At 44.8% G+C, this 25,658-nt stretch overlaps 1 protein-coding gene across 1 annotated transcript in view; it reads right to left on the bottom strand.

The window, feature by feature from the left end:
- LOC307202526 (ectonucleotide pyrophosphatase/phosphodiesterase family member 7-like) overlaps positions 1-25,322 on the bottom strand; it is a 29,823-nt gene extending 4,501 nt beyond the window's left edge. The window contains exons 1-4 of the mRNA XM_079952593.1: positions 25,064-25,322; positions 17,829-17,974; positions 10,221-10,847; positions 4,772-5,103 (exon numbers count right to left, since the gene is read on the bottom strand). Of these exons, the coding sequence (XP_079808719.1) occupies positions 4,772-5,103; positions 10,221-10,847; positions 17,829-17,974; positions 25,064-25,319 (1,361 nt within the window). The 5' untranslated portion in view covers positions 25,320-25,322. The remainder of the gene's footprint in view (positions 1-4,771; positions 5,104-10,220; positions 10,848-17,828; positions 17,975-25,063) is intronic.
- Between the last annotated feature and the right edge of the window lie 336 nt (positions 25,323-25,658).

The raw sequence follows: 25,658 nt of genomic DNA, 5'->3' as shown, positions 1-25,658 counted from the left end.
TCTATGAATGCGGGTTGCATTTTGGGATGTGACAATTGAGGACCTGAATTTTACTGAGCCGTAGTTTGCAGTGCAGATGTCTCTTTACGGGCCCAGCAATTTAGAAGGCGAAATGAACATTGCATGAGAGATGTTTTATAGTGTCGCAAGCAAAAATAAATAAATAAATGAAATAAATGGCCCTCATAATTGCCGGCTGATTGAATCCACGTGAAAGTTTTATACAGATAGATGTTGTTTACTAGGATGTTTTCATAGGGTGTAATAAGGCTTGCATTGATATTTCATTGCAGAAGAATCAATGTGTGAGTGAAACATGACAAAATTATGACCGGGGAAAGAGCATGCTGGTGTTTTATTGTGATTTCAAAGTGCGGATGTGATTTGTGAAGATGCAGATTTTTATATTTATTTCTTACAGGAGTGAATAAAACAGGATTTGCAGTGAACGGCTTGCTAGCTGGCATTTGCTGATCTGCCTCTCAGGGATAAGAACACTCCTGTGCTTTGCCTTATGTAGTATATTATGAGTGGAAAGACCCTTTTTCGGCCTGAGGGACACATTGCCTCAGTGGTGGGTAGGGCCAGAGCCAAAAGTGGGCAGGGCAATTTATGTGATTCTTGCCTTTGCACCTTTGACTGACAGAGGTTCTCCTGGATTTCAAGTAGGGGAATCTTTGTCACCCCAACTGGGAGATGCTGGGGACTTTCTTCATTTAAAGCATTGCTATACCACTGAACTACGGCCCTTCCCCAAAGGGCGGATGGCCATAGCTCAGTGGTAGATGATAATAATAATAATAATAATAATAATAATAATAATAATAATTTATTATTTGTACCCCGCCCATTTGGCTGGGTTTCCCCCGCCACTCTGGGCGGCTTCCAACAGAGATGAAAAATACACTAAAATGTCACATATTAAAAACTTCCCTGAACAGGGCTGCCTTCAGATGTCTTCTGAATGTCAGGTAGTTGTTTATCCCTTTGACATCTGATGGGAGGGCGTTCCACAGGGCAGGCGCCACTACCGAGAAGGCCCTCTGCCTGGTTCCCTGTAACTTGGCCTCTCGCAGTGAGGGAACCGCCAGAAGGCCCTCGGAGCTGGACCTCAGTGTCCGGGCAGAACGATGGGGGAGGAGATGCTCCTTCAGATATACTGGACCAAGGCCGTTTAGGGCTTTAAAGGTCAGCACCAACACTTTGAATTGTGCTCGGAAACGTACTGGGAGCCAATGTAGGTCTTTCAAGACCGGTGTTATATGGTCTCGGCGGCCGCTCCCAGTCACCAGTCTAGCTGCCGCATTCTGGATTAGTTGTAGTTTCCGGGTCACCTTCAAAGGTAGCCCCACGTAGAGCGCATTGCAGTAGTCCAAGCGGGAGATAACCAGAGCATGCACCACTCTGGCGAGACAGTCTGCAGGCAGATAGGGTCTCAGCCTACGTACCAGATGGAGCTGGTAAACAGCTGCCCTGGATACAGATTTGACCTGTGCCTCCATGGACAGCTGTGAGTCCAAAATGACTCCCAGGCTGCGCACCTGGTCCTTCAGGGGCACAGTTACCCCATTCAGGACCAGGGAATCCTCCACACCTGCCCGCCTCCTGTCCCCCCAAAACAGTACTTCTGTCTTGTCAGGATTCAACCTCAATCTGTTAGCTGCCATCCATCCTCCAACCGCCTCCAGACACTCACACAGGACCTTCACCGCCTTCACTGGTTCTGATTTAAAAGAGAGGTAGAGCTGGGTATCATCCGCATACTGATGAACACCCAGCCCAAACCTCCTGATGATCTCTCCCAGTGGCTGCATGTAAATGTTGAAAAGCATGGGGGAGAGGACAGAACCCTGAGGCACCCCACAAGTGAGAGCCCAGGGGTCTGAACACTCATCCCCCCCCACCACTTTCTGAACACGGCCCAGGAGGAAGGAGCGGAACCACTGTATGACAGTGCCCCCAGCTCCCAGCCCCTCAAGACGGTCCAGAAGGATGTTATGGTCAATGGTATCAAACGCCGCTGAGAGATCCAGCAGAACTAGGAAACAGCTCTCACCTTTGTCCCTAGCCCGCAGGAGATCATCAACCAGTGCGACCAAGGCAGTTTCAGTCCCATGATGAGGCCTGAATCCCGACTGGAAGGGATCCAAATGGTCCGCTTCTTCCAGGCGTGCCTGGAGTTGTTCAGCAACCACTCGCTCAATCACCTTGCCCAAGAATGGAAGATTTGAGACTGGGCAATAATTGGTCATCGTGACCGCATCTAAAGATGGTTTTTTAAGAAGCGGTTTAATAACTGCCTCTTTCAGCGGGTCTGGGAAGGCTCCCTCATGGAGGGAAGCATTCACCACCCCACGAAGCCCATTGCCCAGCCCTTCCCGGCTAGCTTTTATAAGCCAGGATGGGCAAGGATCCAGGAGACAGGTGGTTGGCTTCACTCGTCCAAGCAGCCTGTCCACATCCTCGGAGGTAACAGATTGGAATTGATCCCACACAACTTGACTAGACAGGACTCTAGCACTCTCCTGCCCTGGCCCTGCTCCCACGGTGGAGTCTACTTCTTCCCGAATCTGAGCAATTTTATCTGCAAAAAAACTTTGCAAAATCATTGCAGGAGATCATGTGGCCCATACTGGGCCCAGATGTCGCAGGTGGTTCCGCTAAATTGTGAACCACCTGAAAAAGTCTCCTGCTGCTGTTTTCTGCAGATGCAATAGAGGCGGTGAAGAAATTCTTCTTCGCCATCGCTATCGCCACTTGGTAGGCTCGACATTGAGCTCTAACCTGTGTCCGGTCAGATTCAGAACGAGTTATCCGCCACCGGCGCTCTAGCCGTCTCAACGATTGTTTCATTGCCCTCAGATCCATGGAAAACCACGGGGCTGTCCGGGCTCCATGCAATTGGAGAGGGCGCTTTGGAGCCAAACAGTCAATAGCCCTGGTTAACTCCACATTCCAGCGGGCCACCAGGGAATCGGCTGAAAGGCCATCAACATGGGATAAAGCATCCCCTACCACTCTCTGGAAACAATTTGGATCCATTAAGTGGCGGGGGCGGACCATCCAAATCGGTCCCACCTCCCTGCAGAGGGGATGGGTCACAGAGAAGTCCAGTTGAACCAGGAAGTCCAGTTGAACCAGGAAGTGACCATGGCACTTCTTTCGTTTCACTTTTACTTAGTGTCAGATCACCAACATCCATAGAGGTAAACACCAGGTCCAAGGCATGTCCGTGGCTATGGGTTGGGCCAGACTTATTCAGGGACAGCCCCATGGAGGCCATGCTTTCCACGAAGTCCCGAGCGGCCCCTTGTAAGGTCATGTCGGCATGGATGTTAAAACAACCAAGCTAGGTGTCTCCAGGAGAACATCCGCCACAACCTGAAGCAGCTCGGGCAGGGAATCCTTGGTGCAGCGGGGAGGTCGGTACACCAAAAGGAATCCTGTACTGCCCCTATTGCCCAACTTCCAGAACATGCACTCGGAAAACTGGGTCTTCCCAATAGGACGCCTGGTGCAAACTAATGGCTTCCTAAAAATCACTGCAACCCCCCCCCCCTGCCCGCCCACATGACCTGGGTTGCTGTGCATAAGAGAAACCTGGTGGACAAGTGGCGGCAAGGACAGGCCCATCTGCTTCATCCAACCAAGTCTCTGTTACACATGCCAGGTCAAGTCCTCCATCCATGTTCAAGTCATGGATGGCAGTGGTCTTATGAATCATTGACCTGGCATTGCACAGCAGCACCTTCAGGTCATGTGGGTATCCCTTGCTGATTCTAGTATCCATCCAGTCAGGACCAGACCCGGAGGCAGGGATAGTCCTCAGACAATGACTAAACCTGCCTCCTCTGTAATGACATGGTCTGGTCTTAGCGTAACTCCTCCTCCTACCTGTGATCACTGAGATCGGTTGTCCCAGTGCATCCCCCCCTGTGGAACATGCTCCAGCCATTTTGTTGGCTGGGACCTACTCCCCGGCAGCCCTGACCCCTCCCCTTAAGAACAAAATAACACCTTTAAAAAACAACAAAAAACCAATAAAACAATACAAACAAAAAACAGTAAAAATTACAAAAACGTAAAATCAAACAAATTCCCAGGCCCAATAAACATCCATCCCACCCCCACCCACCCCACATACAAAAAATTCAAAAGAATTTTTAAAAAACATTTAAAAAGCACTCTACACCCCTCCAGCAGTAACAGCAACTGTCCTAGTGAGGCCCGTCAGGCCCTGCCCTGGGCCAGGTGGCAGCAGAGCACAGCAGTCCCTGTGAGGCTTCAGGCCCCGCCCTGGGCCAGGTGGTGAGTGGCAGGAAGGAGCAGGGCCCCCAGACACTCACACAGGAGAGTCCTCCTGGGCAGCAGAGCGCAGCAGTCCCTGTGAGGCTTCAGGCCCCACCCTGGCCAGGTAGGTGGTAAGCGGCAAGAGCAGGGCCCTCAGACACTCACACAGGAGAGTCCGTTTTGTATGCAGATTGTCTGTTTTGTATGCAGAAGGTCCTAGGTTCAATCCCTGGCATCTCCAGACAGAGCTGAGAATGTCCCTTGCCTGAACTCCCAAAGAGTTGCTGTCAGTCATTGTGGACAATAGTGGACCCCATGGTCTGACTCCAAATAATTTATTTTCCTGTGTTCCTATGTAGCAATGGATCCTGTCAACTGCCTGAGGGTGCCGGGTGCCAACACTGGCCTTCTTTACCCCTGCTTCCTCCTTCCACAACATGCCATTCCAGAACTAGAGAACAAAGAAGGAAACATGGCTTACCCCTTCTGACGTTGACTAGCCCTGTAGGACACTATGGAGATGGGTATCAGAAGAAGCAGGACTCCCAGGATGCCTCCTACAAGGATGGGAATAAGGATGTTCCTGGATGGTGCTGAATGGAGCATGTTGCGAGTGAATGCCAAAGAGCCATTGTTGGGTTCTGGATGGACTCCCAGGAGCTCACACATCAACGGGTAAATGTGGATGGTGTCAAAGGGTTCTGCCAAATAGCCCTTCTTGAAATCTGGACCAAAAGCTCTGAAGATGGTCTTCATATCCATGTCTTCGTTGTCAAATCCATGGTCGCCTTTGTTGACGTAGAGGATGAACCTCTGAAAAGAGAATGTAAGCACATTTCCAATGGTTTGTGCACTTATATTTATTGTGTGCCTGAAGTGCTCTTAGGTTTCTGGAGGAAAGTGCTTCCTTAACGATTCCATCTGGGTGCATAGCTAAGCAACACAGAATTAAATTATGGAATTTGTAACCACAAGCTGTAGCAATGGGTAGCAGCATAGATGTGGGTTTTTTTTTTTGGGGGGGGGAATACTACACAGCAATCATAAAGTGGGTGTGGGAAGTGGAGGGAGAAATGAAGGTGGACAATCCGCCTTTTCCTATGCCCTGCTGTGTTTGCGCAGAAGGTATTGGTGGTGGAGGAGATATTTTTCTTTCAGTTCTCCCAGACCCTTTCTCCAATTTTGTTGGGGGGGGGGGGAGACTTCCCATTGATTTCAAAGGGAGAGAAATAAACTAGATCAGCTCCAGGACTAGTATAATTCCCCCCCTGTTCTCATTAACAGAACCAAAAAATCATAGAGTTGGAAGGGATCATGAGGATCAATCTAGCTCAACCCCGTGCAGTGCAGGAATCCTATGCCCAATGTGGGGCTTGAACCCACAACCCTAAGATTAAGAGCCTCATGCTCTGCTGACTGGATAAACAGTTTGTGGGGGATTACACAGGGTTGTTTTTTTTTAAGCACAGCACTATCCAAGGTAGCTGCCAAAAGGAAGGTTACCCTTTGGATGGATTCTTTGGGGATCTGCAAAACAGCCCCAGAAACTGTACAATAGCAATAGCAATAGCAATAGCAATAGCAATAGCAATAGCAATAGCAATAGCAATAGCAGTAGCAGCAGTAGCAGCAGCAGCAGCAGGGACCTATGATTGTAATACAGTATTGAAAATATGCACTTTGAGTGTTTTATACTGTATTTTTATTGGTTTTCATTGTAAGCCCTTTGAATATTTTAACAGGAAAAATGTATTATTAAATCTAGATCTAAAAATGTGCCATGAGCATGCCATATGTAACCATCTGCAAACATGTCACTCAAGAGGAAATGTGTGCAAGGAATAGATAGATAGATAGATAGATAGATAGATAGATAGATAGATGATAGATAGATAGATGATAGATAGATAGATAGATAGATGATAGATAGATAGATAGATAGATAGATAGATAGATAGATAGCAGAAGATAGATAGAGAGACAGACAGACAGACAGGTAAATAGCTGTGCAATGTCAAAATGATTCATACAAAGCATGACCTCTCATAACCTCTCAGTTCTCATCACTGCCTGCCAAATGTTGGAAGCCTTAGGACTTGGTGCATCAGCCACTATATGTCACTATTGCTTCACTCGAAACTGGGCACCAAGTTCACATCCGTGGTTTACAATTCTAGCCTTATGCTTTGAAAACTTCAGATGTACACCTAAAAAAAGAAAGTATGAAGTGTGAAGAGGTCTTTCATGCTTCAGGATGCATGAAATGTGTTAACTTGGTCTGAAGATCAGTCTACAGATGTCAGGGAACTGCCATCAGGGCCGGAGGGAGAGAGCGGGCTCTGGAGGGGTCCCAGAGAGCGTCCCGGGATGGGGAGAGGCAGCCCATCTTCTGGGGAAGAGAATCAGCGTAGCACCAGTGGAGAAGGGGGGCAGATGGGGGAATCGGTGACGCCTACACCAGGCTTCCGCGCAGGGAGAGTAGGAGGAGACTAGGCGTCAAAGAGCTTCTTTGCTGGAAGAAGTTCAAGAAACGCCCACTGATGGATTCTGCCAGCGATTGAGACAGCCACGGGTGAGTGGCTCTCCGGACAGAAAAGGTTCACTCAGGCAACCCAGCCAGGTGTTGCACCGGTTTATGCACGAGCAACCCCTAGAACCATTACAGCATGTTTAGAAATAGCTTGTGGAACTGCAGATTGCACTGCTTGAGAACGCAGGCGGGCAACTGTATGACCGAAAACTAGCTTGTTTGGGGAAATGGCTCTTTATCTTTATTGATACTATTTTCACCATGCTCTTCAGCTGAAAAACAGGCCTGCAGAGCACAATTAGAGCCTGTTGGATCAGGCCAATGATCCGTCTAGCCCAGAATCTTGTTCTCGCAGTGACCACTCAGATGCCCCGTTGAGGACCAGAGCTCAAGAGCAGTCTCTCCTCTTATGGATTCCAGCAACTGGAATTCAGAAGCATTTCTGCCTCCAAGCAGCTTACAAATATAAATAATGACTTGCACTCTGAAAGGCACACCATAAATGGCAAAGGGATGGGAGAGAGAGGAGGAAAAAGCAAACTCAGGCACCCATGGGACCGCCTCTCCTGATATGTCCCGCGGAGGACCTTAAGGTCCACAAATGACAACATTTTGGAGGTCCCAAGTCGCAAGGTGGTTAGATTGGTCTCAACTAGGGCCAGGGCCTTTTCAGTACTGGTCCCGACTTGGTGGAACGCTCTGTCATAAGAGACCAGGGCCCTGCGGGACTTGACATCTTTCCTCAGGGCCTGCAAGACAGAGCTGTTCCACCTGGCCTTTGGTTTGGACTCAGTCTGACCCTCATGTTTCCCTCCCCTTATGGTTTTGATCTATGGGCTACTTTTAAAATGAGGCTGCATTTTAAATTGCATTTTAACCTGTATTTTAAATTGCCCCCCCCCCAATTTACTGTAATTTTACTGGTGTTAGCTGCCCTGAGCCTGGCTCTGGCCGGGGAGGGCAGGGTATAAATAAAATAATAATAATAATAATAATAATAATAATAATAATAATAATAATAATTTCTTAGTTACAGAGTTCTTGTAAGGACTAACCAGAATGTGGGTGGATTGGGGCATGCAAGGAGAGGAGAAAGCAAACATTGATGAGCTCTCTGCTGAGTGGGGAATGGACCTGCTTCCCATCCCTTCCTCAGTCTGCTGCAGGCTCATGCAGGATCTCCTGCCAGGTGACAGCTGTGGGAGGAGAGACCCTGGAGTCCCATCTCCTCCTCTGCTATAGGCTGGCCACCTCCTTGACATGCCAGCAGGCAGTTTTTAAAACAGAGATGCATCTATTCCCCCTTCTCACCCCTTCCATACCAGGAGGGCGATACTATGTACTTTTTCTGAATATGTTTTTAGGTTCTATGCACATTTTCATTTTGGATACAACAAGCTCAGTGGAGCACACCATTTTGCAATGGAAATATTTCCATAGGATGCAAGCCCAGGTGGTGAGCTTTGCCATGCATTCCACTTTGCAAATCTTTGGAATTTCTTGGCTCTCCAGGTTGCAGCATGCCTGAGAGTTTGCCACATGGGGGCGCAATCAGAAGGAAAAGATCCTAAGGCGAAAGTGAGAGTAAAAAGCCATGCTGTGCGCTTACTGTCATTTCCCCACAAAAATTGTACTAGTCTTTACGATGTTTTGAATTTTAACCACCATTCTGAATAGCAAACATTTAAGATCACAGCTAGTGGAGTGTGTATTTTGCATAGGGAGAATTCCATCAGAAATTGAAATGGGAGCATAAATTGGCTACAATTTGCATATTCAGGAATGGAAATCACACAGTCAAATATGAGCAGTGTTCAGTATTATTTTTTTCTTTTAGTCCATAGTCTTTATGTTAAATAATCTGATGTTTCCCTTCCACTGAAATTGAAATAGTTTCAGCCACAGTGAATAGTGGGATGTAGGTTTTAGTGGAAGCTGAAGTACAGCAGAAGCTTAACAGTGCTGAGTGCAATGAACACAAGATGGAATGGAAATCTCTGCATGTTGATATGTCTAATAGTGCACCTCAACATGTAAAGCTTCTGTCCAGGATTACTTTGGGCTGCCTGCATGGGCCAGGTATGGTGGGTGCTGCCGTTTATTTCCTCATTCCCTTTCATTTATGAATCATTTTCTATGAAACATCTTAGAGGGATAGAACAATAAAAAATCAGGGGGAAAAAATACAACAAACCAAGTTCATATATAAAAACAATTAGTTCCACAACATTTGGAGGACCACTGGTTCCCTTCCCTTGAATTATGGCGGTTGGAGGATGGATGGCGGCTAGCAGATTGAGGTTGAATCCTGACTATACAGAAGTACTCTTTTTGGGAGACGGGGTGGGCAGGTGTGAGGGACTCCCTGGTCCTGAATGGGGCAACTGTGCCCATGAAGGAACAGGTGCGCAGCCTGGGAGTCATTTTGGACTCACAGCTGTCCATGGAGGTGCAGGTCAATTCAGTGTCCAGGGCAGCTGTCTACCAGCTCCATCTGGTACACCAGCTGAGACCGTACCTACCCACAGACTTGTCTCACCAGAGTGGTGCATGCTCTAGTTATCTCCCGCTTGGACTACTGCAATGTGCTCTGTGTGGGGCTACCTTTGAAGGTGACCCAGAAATACAACTAATTCAGAATGCAGCAGCGAGACTGGTGTCTGAGAGTGGCCGCTGAGACCATATAACACCGTTCCTGAAAGACCTACATTGGCTCTCAGTACGTTTCTGAGCAAATTCAGAGTGTTGGTGCTGACCTTTAAAGCCCTAAATGGCCCTGGCCTAGTATACCTGAAGGAGCATCTCCACATCCATCATTCAGCCTGGACACTTGAGGTCCAGCACTGAGAGCCTTCTGGCAGTTCCCTCAATGTGAGACGTGAGGTTACAGGGCACCAGGCAGAAGGCCTTCTCGGTAGTGGTGCCTGCCCTGTGGAATGCCCTGTCATCAGATGCCAAGGAAATAAACAACTACCTGACTTTTAGAAGACATCTGAAGGCAGCCCTGTTTAGAAAAGTTTTTAATGTTTGATGTTTTATCGTATTTTTAATATTCTGTTGTGAGCCGCCCAGCGTGGCTGGGCAAACTCAGCTGGATTGGCGGGGAAATTAATAATAATAATAATAATAATAATAATAATAATAATAATAATGTGCATTTGTTAATATGGCATTTTACTTTGAAAAGATCCAAGTATTATTGCACGGAGTGGAAACCACATAAGGAGACCCCTGTTGGATCAGGCCAGGGGCCCATCTAGTTCAGCATCCTGTTCTCAGAGTGGAAATCTGGATGCCCCAGTGGGAAGGCATAGCCAGGACCTGAGTGCAATAGCACCTCTCCTCTCTTAGGATCCCCAGCAACTGGTATGTAGAAGCCATGATTTCATAATGAACTTACCCCATTGACACTGTAACCCGAATCTCCATAAACCAGGATTGGCAAAACCCGTTCATGTTGAGCGTAATGGAAATGCTCAGGAAACTCTCCCTTTTTATACACTTTGAGATGAGGGTGGGCATTTTTCAATGCCTGATAGATTTCCTCTTCTTTACCCGGTTTGGGGAGGATCATGCCAAAGCCACCGTAGTCTACGATGTCAAATTTCACCAGGTCGCTGAATTTAATGTAGTTGCTCAGCATGATCTCAGTAACTTCTGGTTTCTTTTTGACCGTGGTCATTCCATGATCGGACGTGATGATGACATTGAGGGTCTCCTTCAAGCCGTGTTTTTCAATCGCTTCAAGGAGGTAACCGATGGTCCGGTCAATCTGTCGGATGATCGTTTTTCTGTCTTCAGTCTCTGGGCCAACCATGTGCCCCACCTTGTCAGGTTCCCCATAATAAAGTGTGACAAAATCAAAATCTTCCTCGGTGAACCATTTCATGACAATATCAATGTTTTCCCTCCACTCTGTCTCGTTGCTGTCAGGGTGAGTAAAGGACTCAACCAAACTCCTTTGGACTCCCTGGCCACTGTAATTGGCACCTCCACCGGGATAGTGAAATGAAGCTGTTTTTTTTCCCTAGTGGAGAAAAAATGAGGGGTTTTTTAAATTAAAAAACGGGGAGTTCAGGGAATATTCTTAACTGTGTGAAGGACAAGAAAAATCAAGCCACAGCATCTCTCTTTGTTGTTGCAACCTGAATGCAAACATACTTCAACACACTCTGAAGCTGCTTCCAGACACTCTGTTTATTGAACATTTTCCCCGGTTTGTTAGTGCAAATGCCACCTCCTTACTATCAGTGTTTTGTGGAAGGGATTCAGCTGCAATAATGTAAATTTAGAGTCACACAATTGTAGTGAATAAAAGTGCTCTGGTGTAACAATTCCACTTTTTGTTTTTTTAAATTGGACTCTTGCAGTTAGGACAGTGATGGACATTTGCATAGGCCTCATTGAGCTCAATGGGACTTCTGCTTAAACACGAATAGGATTTAAAGGAACAAGACAGGGATGTCCGTTGTCACCACTATTATTCATTACTGTCCTGGAGGTCTTGACAAAAAACCTGCGGGAATCTACAACCTTGAAAGGTATAAGAATTGGTGTAAAAAAGTATAAGCTAAAAGCCTTTGCAGATGATTTGGTCCTAACATTAGAAGAGCCACAAACCAGTGTAAGGGAAGCACTGGGAAAAAATGAAGAATTTGGGCAGTTGGCAGGTTTTAAGTTGAATAAAGGAAAGACAAAAATGTTGATGAAAAATATGAATAAAGGAAAATTAGAAGAGATGCAACAGGAATTTGGAATTACGGCGGTCAAAAAAGCTAAATTTTTAGGAATTTGGCTAACGCCCCAGAATATTAATTTGTTTAATGACAATTATGTTTCAACATGGAGAGAAATTAAAAGTGATTTAGAAATATGGAAAAGATTAAATATGTCATTGTGGGGCAGAATATCCGCTATAAAGATGAATGTTCTACCCAATATGTTATTTCTTTTTCAAATGATTCCAATAATTAAAGGAACAGGGCAATTTAAGGATTGGCAAAAGATTCTATCAAGATTCATCTGGCAAGGGACAAAAACAAGGATAAAGTTTAAATTATTAATAGACAAAAAAGAAACTCCTTGCCAGATTTGAAGCTCTACTATGAGGTGTCCTGCTTGTGTTGGTTGAAAGAGTGGATAACATTGGAGAATACAGATTTATTGGATTTAAAAGGTTATGATAACAGTTTTGGGTGGCATTTGTATTTGTGGTACGATAAAGTAAAAGTGCATAAAGGATTTCTAAACCACGTGATAAGAAAATCAATTTATGAAGTATGGGATAGATATAAAAATCTGTTAGAATGGAAAACACCTTAGTGGCTATCTCCAATAGAAGCACTGACTGTTAAAAAATTAAATATGGAAGAGAAATGGGCCACTTATGGTGAAATGTTGATAGAAACAGAGAAAGGATGGAAACTCAAACCATATGAACAGATAGGACAAATGTTTACTGGTTGGCTGCAATTTTACCAAGTAAATGATATATTTAGTGCTGACAAAAGGAATTGCGGATTTGAAAGTAAGAAATCTAAATTTCAAACCGAACTGCTGGAGGGTAAAGTTAAACTGTTGTCAAAGATGTACAACTTTTTGTTAAAATGGCATACTAAAGACCAAAAGGTGAAAGAAGTAATGACAAAATGGGCTATAGACTGGGCATAATATCCAGTATGAATCTTGGTCAGAATTATGGAATCAGAATTTAAAATTTACAGCATTTATGGTACATTGAAAGAAAATGTAATGAAAATGATGTATAGGTGGTATTTGACTGGCCAAAATGTATAGGATGAAAAACAAATTATGTTGGAAATGCAATGAAAAGGATGGAGACTTTTACCATATGTGGTGGACTTGTGATAAGGTGAAAACGTTTTGGGAAATGGTCTATAATGAACTAAAAAAGATGTTAAAATATACCTTCCCCAAAAAATCGGAAGCGTTTTTGCTTGGGTTGATGGGAGAAGAGATTGCAAAAGTAGACCAAAGACTATTTATATATGCCACCACTGCAGCAAGAATTTTGTTAGCCCAAAGGTGGAAATCACAAGAATTACCAACGATTGAGGAGTGGCAGATGAAGATGATGGACTATGCGGAACTAGCCAAACTGTGAGGATCCGGAACCAAGGCGGCGAGAAATTCCAGAGATTGGAGTAAATTTATTGAGTACTTGAGAGACCATTGCAAAAATGTGAAGACATAGCAGGATTGACATAAATCCTGTTACACAATATAAAAATAGTATCTGAACGTGGATAATAGAAGGATTTGATATGTATTGAAAAACAGAAACTGACAGCAGAAATGCATATACAATTTTTTAGGAAATTGGAAACCAGTTGAAGGGAAGGGAGGGAAGTCACAAGCTCGGTAGATCAAATGCTTTTGAATGGCTATCATAATGTTGTCATATTTTATGTTTCTGTTTTATTACTGAAAATAATTAAAATTATATTAAAAAAAATAAACACGTATAGGATTACGCCATAAGGTAGAAATTTCCTCCACATATGAAATGCCTGTCAAATCAGAGGTAACCTCTGCCATAAATTATACAGAGTAATTTTATTAATTCAATTAATTTCAGAGTAGCACCAGCCAGATTATTATTATTATCATTATTATGCTTATCATAATGTTCTTACTGACATTTAATATGCCATTTTGGGGCTGAGAAAAGGTCAAAGCTGATTTAAAACCCAACTTCACAAAAACAGGCAAATCCTGCCAAGGAATGAAAAGATCAATCTGAGTTCATAATACTGTCCAGGTACAGTGGACGCTTGGGTCGCGAACGTGATCTGTGTGGGAGGCAAGTTCGCAACCTACAGTGTTTGCAACCCGCTGCGCCGCATCTGCGCATGTGCGGGTCACGATTCGGCGCTTCTGCGCATGACGCGATTTAGTGTGTCTGCGCATGCGTGAGTGCCGAAACCCGGAAGTAACCTATTCCAGTACTTCCACGCAACCCAAAAACGCGCAACCCAAAAACGCGCAACGTGTAACCCGAGGTATGATTGTACAAAGGACAGAGTCCAGCTTGTAACATCAGAATCTCCATTGTGATATCTGGCACACTTTGGGATACCAGTTCCACATTTTTCTAGTTTCGCAGTGCAATCCTGAGTATGTTTACTCAGAAGTAAGTCCCACTGTGCACAATAAAGGCTAATTCCAGCTGAATGCAAACAGGATTGTCATCTCAAAATGGAACCCTATACATTTCTATTCAGAAGTAAGTGCCATAGCATTCAAGGTTGTCCCTCTGCGTGTTGTGGGATTACAATGAACATTACAGAGTTACAGGACCGGGGTGGGGTGGGGGTGGGAATAGACAGATCCCCATCCCCAAAGAGTTTACAATCTATACTTTCCCTGTATAAATTAAAACATGGCAAAGTGATGGCTAGCCTAATGTGCTAAATTTCCATGCACAAGGAGCTGTATCTGCAAACTTGCTACCCATGCCCTACCAGAACTGGCGGAGTCCTGAGAACAGTTTACCCCTTGATCCCAACTATCACTGCATAAAATGACTTATGAATTTCAGGCACTGGGGTGTACATACATCTATATTAAGATGGGGCACCCTTTTCTGCTAGAGGGCCACATTCCCATCTAGGGAAGCTTTTGGGGGCCACATGCAAAAGTGGGTGGAGCAACAAATGTTTATTTACTCATATATCTCTGTCCTCCATGCAGACAAGCCAGAAGCATCACCAGAGTTCAATGATGTTTTCCAGCCTGCCAAAAACTATCAAGAGGGTGTGAATCAGGGTTGGTGAGGGGTTTGACATGGGGGAAAGGGTGTGGCTGGTGAGGGACCATCTCCTAGGGAGAGTTCTGCGGGTGAACTAGAGAAGCCTGGAGTCTGAGGCTCATCTCCCTCCAGCTTATATGCATAAACAGGCCCGATGGAGGGCAGTGACTATGCTGTCTTCCTCCCCCTCTTTATCCCCAGAATTGTACCTTGGAGAGCTTTGACGTCTGGCTCCAGATCTTTTTAACCCAAGTAGCTGAATTCACATTGAGTCAAAACCTGGCAGGGGAATTCCTCCTGTTCTTATTTCCAACAAAACAATTTAATAAAGCTCAATAAAAATATAATTATGTAGAAACAAGAGGGTATTTACTGTTCTTGCCTCCCCATTTTATTAACATAATCAACTTTACTAGCAGCTATAAAATTTGCGATTATTACCAGTTTTACTGGGAATGTTATTTTCTGTTAATATTGCTGCTTTCTTTTATTACAGAGCGTCACAGACATTCTTATTATTCCTCAAAGTTGTGAATTGAGGCAGCTGGCAGGTTTGCGGGGCTGTTTCCACCCACCCCCTTTCCTGATCATACCCTTTGCTTAAACTAAAGTGCTTTGTAATTTTGGTTTCTCCTGCTTTTCACTTTGAAGGCTGCTTTCAATTTGACATAAGCTAGATTTAACCTTTAGCTGCACAAGCTCTTTAAAATTCCTGTTCCATGTGTCATTCGAATTAGCATCACTCTTCCCCGTACCCCCCCCCCCATGCGAGGGCAAAGAAACTGTAGCTACATTTTCCTTCGCTAAGAGAAAGAGTGGAAGTAGTGGAAATACAGAAAAAGAAAAGAAAGGGAGTTATATTGTTTGGCTGGAGATTTACAAGGTCACTGTTTCTCTTGACATTCTATTTAGTCTTCTGCTAAACAGCGTAACATATCTTTAGAGAAATACTTCAAGGCTCTCATATATCAATGCATTTTCAAAAAAGAAGAAGAAAGAAATTAGATGTACTATGTTTAATCTCTGAGTTGCTAGAGTGACGTTTGCTGAGACCAAATTCCTTTGCCTTGAATTCAAGACACATTTTGTCTTTTCCAAAGCAATCAGTACATGGGCTTTCAACGGACTAAGGGATGTTCAGCCATTTCATTGTCTCCCTCTGAACTTATCAACCAACCAACCAGTCGATCAAGAGGTAAATAATATGTGGTCAGGAAATTCTGGCAACCAAACCTGGGCTCTTGACTCTCTGTGTAGGTTTAGGAACAAAAGAACTACCTGCCTGGATCAGGCCAGTAACCCATCTAGTTCTGCACCTTGTTATCAGAGTGGTGAATCAGATCTCCACAGCGATCAGGGCCCAGTACATTTTGGCACCTGAGGCAAACTGCAAAATACCATCCTAATGGCAAATGCTATTTGACAGTGGAAGGGGCTGCCTCTGGTGTGGCTGTGATGATCATGAAGGAACCCTGCACTTCTGATTTGGCCACTACATGACTAGTTGTAAGTTAAGAAAGAAGTAGGAAGGTGGGGACTGGCTGAGGGCACATTTACCCTAATGGACCACCCTCTTTGGGTTAACTTAGCCCTTCATTACATGAGTCTACAGCAGCCTATTTCTTTTCCAGTGTTTCCCATGGAATCCTGGCAACATGGATTCTGTCAAAGAAAAACCATTAGACTTGGCCAGAGGTTAACACATTTATCTCCAAAGAAACACGCCCAAATTGGAGCAGAGTGGGAGGGACTGGTATCTTGATGATTAATAAACCCAGTTTTGTCCAAATTGCATGCGGAGTCAACATTTCTCTGAAAATGATGTAGGTGATGCCACATAAGGTGAATCGCTTTGCTGATCTTCAGCTATCAGCAGGCTTTAACCACTTGGGATTCCTAAAATGGGCATTGCCTAGTCATTGTTCATGTGATTAAGAAGTAATGACAATCTTTTGGACTACTGAATGATGAGAGATGGTTCTGGAAAGCTGGATTTGCCCAGAATTAAGTGTGCTTTCTGTACAAGTGTTGACAAGCTCAGCAGTGAAGAAGAGGAGGGATTCAGGTGATAAGTAATAAAGGAAATATGAAGCTCAGCTGTGTCAGAGGCAAGAAATTGCCCAAAAAACTGAGAGTAGAGATGGGAGAGAAATCATAAGAAAATAACATGCTGGATCTGGCCAGTGGCCTGCCTAGCTCAGGATCCTGTTCTCACAGTTGCCACCCTAATGCCTGAGCACACGATCACTCTCCGCTCCTGTGATTTCCAGCAACTGGTATTCAGAAGTGTTACTGCCTCTGACCATACATCCACATAAATATTCTTTCATGCCATCTGTATGTACGGGTTCTTCTTATAGGATAAGGAACACAAGAGTTTTTAATTAAAAAACAAAGACACGCCACAATGATGCTGATTCAGTCGTGCTGTTTGCAGATCCCTGGGTTTTTCTGTATAGAAAGGTGTGAACACCATCCACAGAGGTGGAGGAAGGGGGGCGGTCTGCCCCGTGTGCTATCTCTGAGGGGGGTGACAAGAAGGCACCCTGTGGGAGACTTGCCCAGCTGTCCTGGGAGTGGCAACGTGAGCCGCCGCCATTGTGCCACCACAGCCATGTGCAGAAGATCCCTTCGCCACCGCTGCAGCTGCAAGCGGAGAACCCCTCCACTGCCACCACGAGCAGAGGATCCCACTGCGGCGCTGTCGGCAAACCGCCTGGCAGCGCATGCACAGTGCTGCTACGTACGGCGCATGCATATGTATGGCGCTGTATGTATGGCGCATGCGCACGAGCTGCCAGGCAGTTTGCCCCGCCCCCAACACCCTGCACTGGGTGCTGGTTACCCTTTGATCGCCCCTGACCATCCATCAGAGTAAACGGCTTTGCTGATTTAACCTTGATCATCCTTCAGTCTACACCCACTTGTTCATCACATGAACTTATGATGATCCTACTGGATCAGGTCAAAAGCCTATCTGGTCTAAATTCTTGTTTAAACAGTCAGGTGCCTGTGAGATACCCTCAAGCAGGACCTGAGCACAAGAGCCCTCTCTCCTCCTGTGGTTTTCAGCAGCTCATATTGAGAAGCATTAATGCCTCTGATGGTGGAGGCAGAGCATAGCTAGTTGCTACTAATAGCCTTCCCCGTGAAAATGCAACCCTTGATCCAGAGAAACTCAAGGATGCCCTCGGACAATTCATTATAGCAATATAATCCTTGCTCTGGATCCAGTACCTGGTTTTGAGCTGTGATCCACAGTGGCAGAACTCCATTGTCCCACCATTCGGTCTTGTTCTGTGTTTCTTTGTGGCCATACTTTCTCAGAGTCTCCGTGTTGAACATCATATTGTGGATGACACCATGGTCTTCGATCCAGCGGCCTAGGTTTGGAAAAGAAAAAGGATGAAACGGGGTAAGAAAGGTGGGTGTTCTTTTGTGACTGTGGACTCACTGCCCCATAGGTGACTGGGGCTCCTGATAGTATGTCCCCCACTTCTGCAGTAGTATGATACTTGACTCACTTACTTGTGTGTTCTAGACCTATCTGTTCTGCTGCCATCTTGAATACAGAACAATTTTTGATACTGAGCCAGTGAGAGAGACTTCAGGCTCTGAACATTTCACCACTTCTGCACTTTATTAGTGCACACTATATTGCATCCTAGAATGAATTTCTGGCAAAGATAATCTTTTTTAACCAATCGCATTCAGATACTAATTAAATCATTATCTGAGTAATGTATTTACTTTACGGGAAGTTCTTTTTAATGAGGAATATTAATTAAAACCTGTTGGATGGCTGGTAAGCATATAAGCATATCTGCCTGTCTGTTTTAATTAATTCCCAGTAAATAATGAGACCAAATAAACATATAATTGCATTACAGATTTTTAGAGCTGTGTTGAACATATATATATATATATATATATATATATATATATATATATATATGAGAAACCTTTTTGTTTCTGAGTTTTAAACCTCAAGGATGGAACATCTGCCTTGCAGGCAGAAAGTCCCAGGTTCAGTTTCCAGCATCTCCAGATAGGACAAGGGAAGACTCCTGCCTGAAACCCTGGAGAGCTGCTGCCAGTCCGTGTAGACAATACTGAGCTAGAGGGACCAATGGCCTGACTTGGTATAAGGCAGCTTCCTGTGCTCTTCTGTTATCCCTGTGTAATCAGTCTTCCATAGCATAATCATGGATGTTTCCTGGAAATATCAACATACATGCATAAGGCAGGTTGGCCATCACTTGGTCACACCAGACTTCTTTTATGATCATAGGATGGGTGCTTTCAGCCATGACTTCCTGGGCTCTCCTCTTCATGGAGAAAGGCAACTTCCAAAGATACTCTCCCTGGAACCACAGCTGCCTGCCTTGAGTTCAGACCTGGGTGGTCATGCGATCTACTTTATAGATGGTAGTCCTCTATTGGAAGGTACCTCAGAGGACACTCCCCCTGCTGGTAGGACTTTCAGGGCCATGCCTTGTTTAATAATAAAGAACTATAAGGATAGAGACCAGGAGATGTGTGTGTGTAATTTCTGTGTCATGGTGGCCACCAATTTGGATGGCTTTAAAAGAGAATCAGACAAATTCAAGGAGGAGAAGCTATCAATGGCTACCAGCCACTAAGGCTATGTTCTGCTTCCATGGTTGGAAGCAGCAATGTTTCTGAATACCAGTTGCTGGAAGCCACAGAGGGGAGAGTTGCTGTTGTGCTTGGGTCCTGCTTCTGGGTTTCTCACAGGGACATCTGGGTGGCCACTGTGAAAACAGGATGGTGGCCTAGATGGGCCATTGGCCAGATCTTATTGTGTTCTTACAAGTAGCAGCAAGGGGAGGGCTACTGCCTGTGGACTTCCTGGAGGAATCTGATTGGCCACTGTGCGAAGAGGATGCTGGACTAGGTGGGCCTTTGGTCTGATCCAGCGGTGCTCCTCTTCTCTCACAGATGAGCATGCTCAACTCTATATGACACTCTCTATCCCTAGCGATGCACTCTATTTTGGGAGATGAATAAGTGGGCACCCTTGATTTGGGCTTTGAACAGGGTGAGAGAGGCTCTGTCTGAAATAACAGAAAAGGCTAAAAACTGAGAGAGAGGAGCATGAAGAAGGTGGTGGTGGTGGGGAGAGAAGCCTGGGACCAGCCTTGGCAGAAATCAGCAGAGGGAAGTGAGAGTTCAGATTCATTGTGGGCACAGGGCACTGCCTCTGCTAAATTAACTGCTGAGCGATAGACTTCTTAGCAAAAGGCCAAAGCTTATAGTATTCAGCTGCACTATAAATAATGATCTACCCAGAGAATGAGTCACAGGATCTGGCAGGGAAGAGAGAAAACAACAGCTTTGGTCTTGGAGAATAAAGTTCTAAGCAACAAATATTGAAGCTGGAAATAGACATCCCATGATATTGGGCCACTAGCCAGCCAAACGGCATAGGAAATAGAGGCGAATGTTTGCCAGGTTTGAATCAAGAGCCAGAACAGTGGCAGTGTGGTGTAGTGGTTCGGTACAAGGTCCCAGGAGACCAGGGTTAAAATCCACACACAGTCATGTGTCTAGATAGGGTTCTGAGCTTTGCAGGCACAGAGGAAATGCCTCATGGGCTCCATTGACTGCTGCCCACCCCACACATAAAGTTTTTAGCCTTGAATGCTTTCATTTAATTAGGATTGACTTCCACCATATCTATTTGCAATAAGAATTATCAATTTTCCTCAGCTTTCAAAGCTATTTGTTGGCATTGATTGATTAATTAATTAATCAAAGCACCCACCTTCCTATCCTGGAAACGGACCTTATAAGGTGGCTGACTACTGTGATGGAACATCTAACAATAACGTAATATAAACACAATGACAACTTAAACTTCTTTCCCAAAGGATTTTTCCGAAAGCCTATACAATTTCCCCATTGATAATTCTGTAAGGTGTTCTACTGCAGCAAGGTCAGTCAAAGCTGAAGCCAAAACAAAGTTGAATTGGAGGCCTCTGCAACGACTGCACCATCCCCCTTTCTAAGAGATGCCCCTTTTCTTAACTTTTTTTTTCCTTTTTGCAAAGAGCGGAAGGATCATTACAAGGTAGTTGCTTAATTGGTCCCTGAACTTGAAGATAAGATTTTATCTTGAGTTATGTAAGGTTTATCTCTTGGTATCTGATAAGGGCTTTGATTAACATGCACACATACACACACCCTTTACAGATTATTCTTTCCTTGGAGGCAGTCACAGGAGTCATATACCAGAAGGGTTATTCCACCACCCCCACTCTTGTTTTATTGGTGAAATCAGTTCATTGGAATGGTGAAGCTATGTGAACAGATCTACTAGTAAATTAAAAATTGTCCAGTAGCACCTTAGAGACCATCTAGGTTTGTTCTGGGTATAAGCTTTTGTGTGCATGCACACTTCTTCAGAAAGCATGCAAGCTACTAGACATTTTTTTATTTATTTCGACTGCGTCAGACCAACACAGCTACCTACCTGAATCTAGATCTCCTAGTAGAAGAAGGAGTGTTTTGTCTCCCTGCACCAAACCCCTGCTTCTATTACCTGTTCTGTTCACATAGCTTCACTGTAACAATGACCTCTCCCTGTCAGATGAGTTACGCTGGAGAACGGACAGCAGGATTGTGACCCTGTTAGTTCTTCTAGACCCCTTGGTTGTTTTTGATGCTGTGCCATTGATTTTGTTATCCTTTTGGACCATTTGCCTAGCATTGATTATATGATGGTTTCAGTTCTTCCTGGACGAACATTTCCAGAAGGTGGAGCTCTTCCTGAACCCCATAGCAATTGCCTATGTGGCACCACAGCAGTTGATATAAATCTCTGATACCAGTATGCTGTAGTGCCTAGGGTGTAAGACCCTGGGAGACCAGGGTTCAAATCCCCAGTCAGCCATGAACTCACTGAATGACCTTGAGCCAGTCACTGCCTCGCAGCCTAGACTACCTCACAGGGTTGTTGTGAGGATGAAATGAATATGGGAGGGAACAATTTACACCACCTTGAGCTCCTTTGAGGAAAGGTGAGCTATAAATGCAAGAACAATGCTATTTTAGCATCTATGTCAGGGTTGGGGAACTCGAGCCTGGGAGCCAAGTGTAACTCTCCAGACCTCTCTATCCCTTTGAACTTACACCCCTTCTCAACCACACCTTTCCCCCCAGGCCACACCCCTCAGCAGCCCTGCTTTGCCCCCTCCTTGAGTGTTTTTGCCTGGCCAGAATGTGCCCTTGAACTCTGATAATGCCTCTCGCTTGACTGGTCCCAGCAAATGGAATTCCTCAACTTGCAATTCCCAGCAATTGGCATTCAGAAGCATACTATCAGGTGGTGGAGGAACCAACCCCCGCGGCAGGTTGCCAGGAATGGACGGGACAAGGAAAAGTCCTTACCTTAAGGTCTGCCAGACCTTAAACTATATTATGAATCAGCTGCATTTTGCTGGCTGAGAGAATGGCTGCTTCTTGAAAACACTGACGTGTTGGATTTAGAAGGTTTTAATACAGTGGTGCCCCGCAAGACGAACGCCTCGCAAGACGGAAAACCCGCTAGACGAAAGGGTTTTCCGTTTTGGAGGGGCTTCGCAAAACGAATTTCCCTATGGGCTTCCTTCGCAAGACGAAAGCCCATAGGGAAATCTCCGGGACAGCGGGGAAGCGCAGCGCGTCTTCCCCACTGTCCTCGGACATCCTCCGAAGGCTGGTGGTGGGGCGGAGAGACCTCCTCCCGCCGCCAGCCTTCGGAAGGCTCCTCTGAAGGCTGGCGGTGGGGCGGAGAGACCTCCTCCCGCCGCCAGCCTTCAGAAGGCTGCTCCGAAGGCTGGCGGCAGGGCGGAGAGACCTCCTCCCACCGCCAGCCTTGGGATGGCTGCTCCGAAGGCTGGCGGTGGGGCGGAGAGACCTCCTCCCGTCCCCAGCCTTCGGATGGCTGTCCTGAAGACTTGCGGTGGGAGGAGGATTTTCCTTCCCACCGCCAACTTTCAGAATGCTGTTCTGAATGTTGGCGTGGGGAGGAAAAACCCTCCTCCCACCGCAAGCCCCGGGAACAGAGGAGAAGCGCTGCGCGCCTTCCCCTCTGTTCCCGTACCTGTCCTGAAGGCTTGCGGTGGGGAGAAAAGCCCTTCTCCGCACCGCCAGCCTGGCAAGCGGTCTCCATAGGGTCGCATTTTCAATGCATTCCTATGGGAAAGCGTGCTTCGCAAGACGAAAAACTCGCAAGAAGAAAAAACTTGCGGAACGAATTAATTTCGTCTTGCGAGGCACCACTGTAATGTATTTGGCTGGCATGCATATTTGTGGTATGATAAGGTAAAAGCACATAAAGCATTTAAAAATCACATTGTTAGAAAAGCATTGTTTAATGTTTGGATAAGATATAAGGATTTGTTAGAAAAGAAAACCCCAAGATGGTTGTCACCAATGGAAGCGAAGGCACAGAAAAAACTCAATATGGAGGCCAAATGGCCGAAATATTGGGAAATTTTGGAACAAGATGGAGACAGAATAAAATTGCAGAGCTTTGAAAAACTGAAAAATAAAGTGCGAGATTGGCTTCATTATTACCAAATAATGGAGGCATATAACTCGGACAAAAAAGTTGGCTTCCAGGTGGAAAAATCAAAATTGGAAACAGAATTGTTTGATCCAAAAACTAAGCATTTGTCAGGAATGTATAAATTGTTGCTGAGATGGAACACTCAGGATGAAACAGTGAAATCAGTTATGATTAAATGGGCACAAGATGTTGGACATAACATAATGATGGCTGACTGGGAACAGTTATGGACCACAGGTATGAAATTTACGGCATGTAATGCCCTAAGAGAAAACTTAATGAAAATGATTTACAGGTGGTACATGACACCAGTCAAGCTTGCAAAAATTTACCATTTGCCCGATAATAAATGTTGGAAATGTAACGAGACTGAAGGTACATTCTTTCACCTTTGGTGGACATGCCCAAGGATTAAGACATTCTGGGAGATGATTTATAATGAAATGAAAAAGGTATTTAAATATACCTTCCTGAAGAAACCAGAGGCCTTTCTCCTGGGCATGGTCGGCCAACTGGTGCCAAAGAAGGATAGAACATTTTTTATGTACACAACAACAGCAGCAAGAATACTCATTGCAAAATATTGGAAGACACAAGATCTACCCACCCGGGAAGAATGGCAAATGAAGTTGATGGACTACATGGAATTGGCGGAAATGACTGGCAGAATCCGAGACCAGGGAGAAGAGTCGGTGGAAGAAGACTGGAAAAAGTTTAAAGACTATTTACAGAAATACTGTAAAATTAATGAATGTTAGAAAAATGTTGGAATTAAGTTATATGGCTTTAGTAGAAATGTTATAAGGAATTAAGGACAAATAGATTAATAGAGTATTAAAGGGAAAATAAGGTTAGAATGTGTTAAGATAATTATAGGATTAAAAATAGAGGAAGATGGAAAGGAATTGCTGAAAGAATTAATAGAAGTGGAATACAAAAAGGGAGGTGCGAGGAGGTCACGGAAATAAGGGAATGCAAGATAAGATATTGAAACTATTTGATGTGTTTTAAATTGTGTTTGTTTTGTTTTGTTAGTTTAATGTTGGTGTTTTGTTAGTGTAATGTATAGTTGTTGGGTTTTTTGTATTGTATTGTATTGCGTTGTATTGTATGGTTTTTATTCTTTGTAGTGTGTAAACTGTTGGAAAAGGTAATAAATATTATTATTATTATTTTAAAAAAGGAAAAGTCCTTACCATCTGCTTTTATTCAATATTCACAGAGAGAGGCTTGGGAATGCAGCCTCTCAGAATAATGGCATTGTCCTGAGTGACTCTCCACCCCCTTTCCCTCCCAATTCCTCATTCATCATCTCTTCTAGAGGTGGCATTAAGGACCGTTTGCTTCTGAGCCCTTTGCTCTACTACTTTCAAGGCTTGCCGGTTTCTAGGAGAGGGTGTGTGTGTCTGGAATGCTTTCTGAAGACACTGTGTCTGTCAGCTGTTGCCCTCCTGGTGGTTCCTTTTCCTCTCCCATTATTTCCCAGCTTTCCCCCTCATCTGCTTCTGAGCTGTGACCTCTCTCAAACCCCTGTTGTAATTCTGAACTGTCTTCTTCTTCTCTGGAAGGGTCAGGCTGGGGAGGTGGTCTCCACCATTTCTCCTCTGCCCAGTCTCTGACACATACTCAGTTAAAAACACAAGAAGAGCCTAATGGCTCTTCTAGTCCAGCATCCTGTTCTCACAGTGGTCACCCAGATGTGAAGCACCTAGAAGTGAAGCTATGGGAAGTAGACAAGCTTCCGACAGTGGAGAAAGAATGTAGCCATTGTGGTTAGTAGCAACTGATAGTCAGGCCCTTTTTGAAAACCATCCAAGTTGGTTGCCATCACTACATAAATAAAATAATACATAAATGGAATAGACATTTTACCAAGGATGAACGCCGGATAGCTTACCTGAGATGGTTGTGAAATGGGATGGTGAAGTCATGGTCACAAAGGGAGGAGTTACATATTCCGCTTTCACCCCTTCTTTGACCAAGTGGTCCATGTTTGGAGTGTCGACATCCTGGTCATAATTCCACCGGAATCCATCGAAGGAGATCAGGAGGAGTTTATGGGCATTTGCTTTCACCTTGCCCTGTGTAACAGGGTAACAAGCAGTGGCTGCCAGGAGGGCAAACACCAGAGCAAGGAAGTATGTGATCTTCATCTTGAGGTGCCTAGCAGTCAAAAGAAAGTTCTCTATCTTACCATCCGCTTTTCTAGCATGGTTTAAAAATACATACCTATTTACATATATCTAGAGCTGAACAGAGTAAAGTTCAGCACAGATAAGACTATTCATAGCTGCATGCTCATCTTCTTACTATCACCAGTTTTTATGAAATGAAAACCATGCCAAATGCAAACGAGATAAAAAAGTATCTTTTGAAATCTGAAAAGATACTAGCAAGCTGCTAGTAAGGATGGATTCTTGGCCATTGGCCATGCTGGGTGTGGCTGATGACACAGGAGATAGTGAGGGCCACCAGCTTCGATGGCTTTAGAA

The sequence above is a fragment of the Podarcis cretensis genome, assembly GCF_951804945.1.
Source record: "Podarcis cretensis genome assembly, chromosome: 14".
NCBI lineage: Eukaryota > Metazoa > Chordata > Lepidosauria > Squamata > Lacertidae > Podarcis > Podarcis cretensis.
This window is presented reverse-complemented; position numbering and strand designations above follow the sequence as displayed.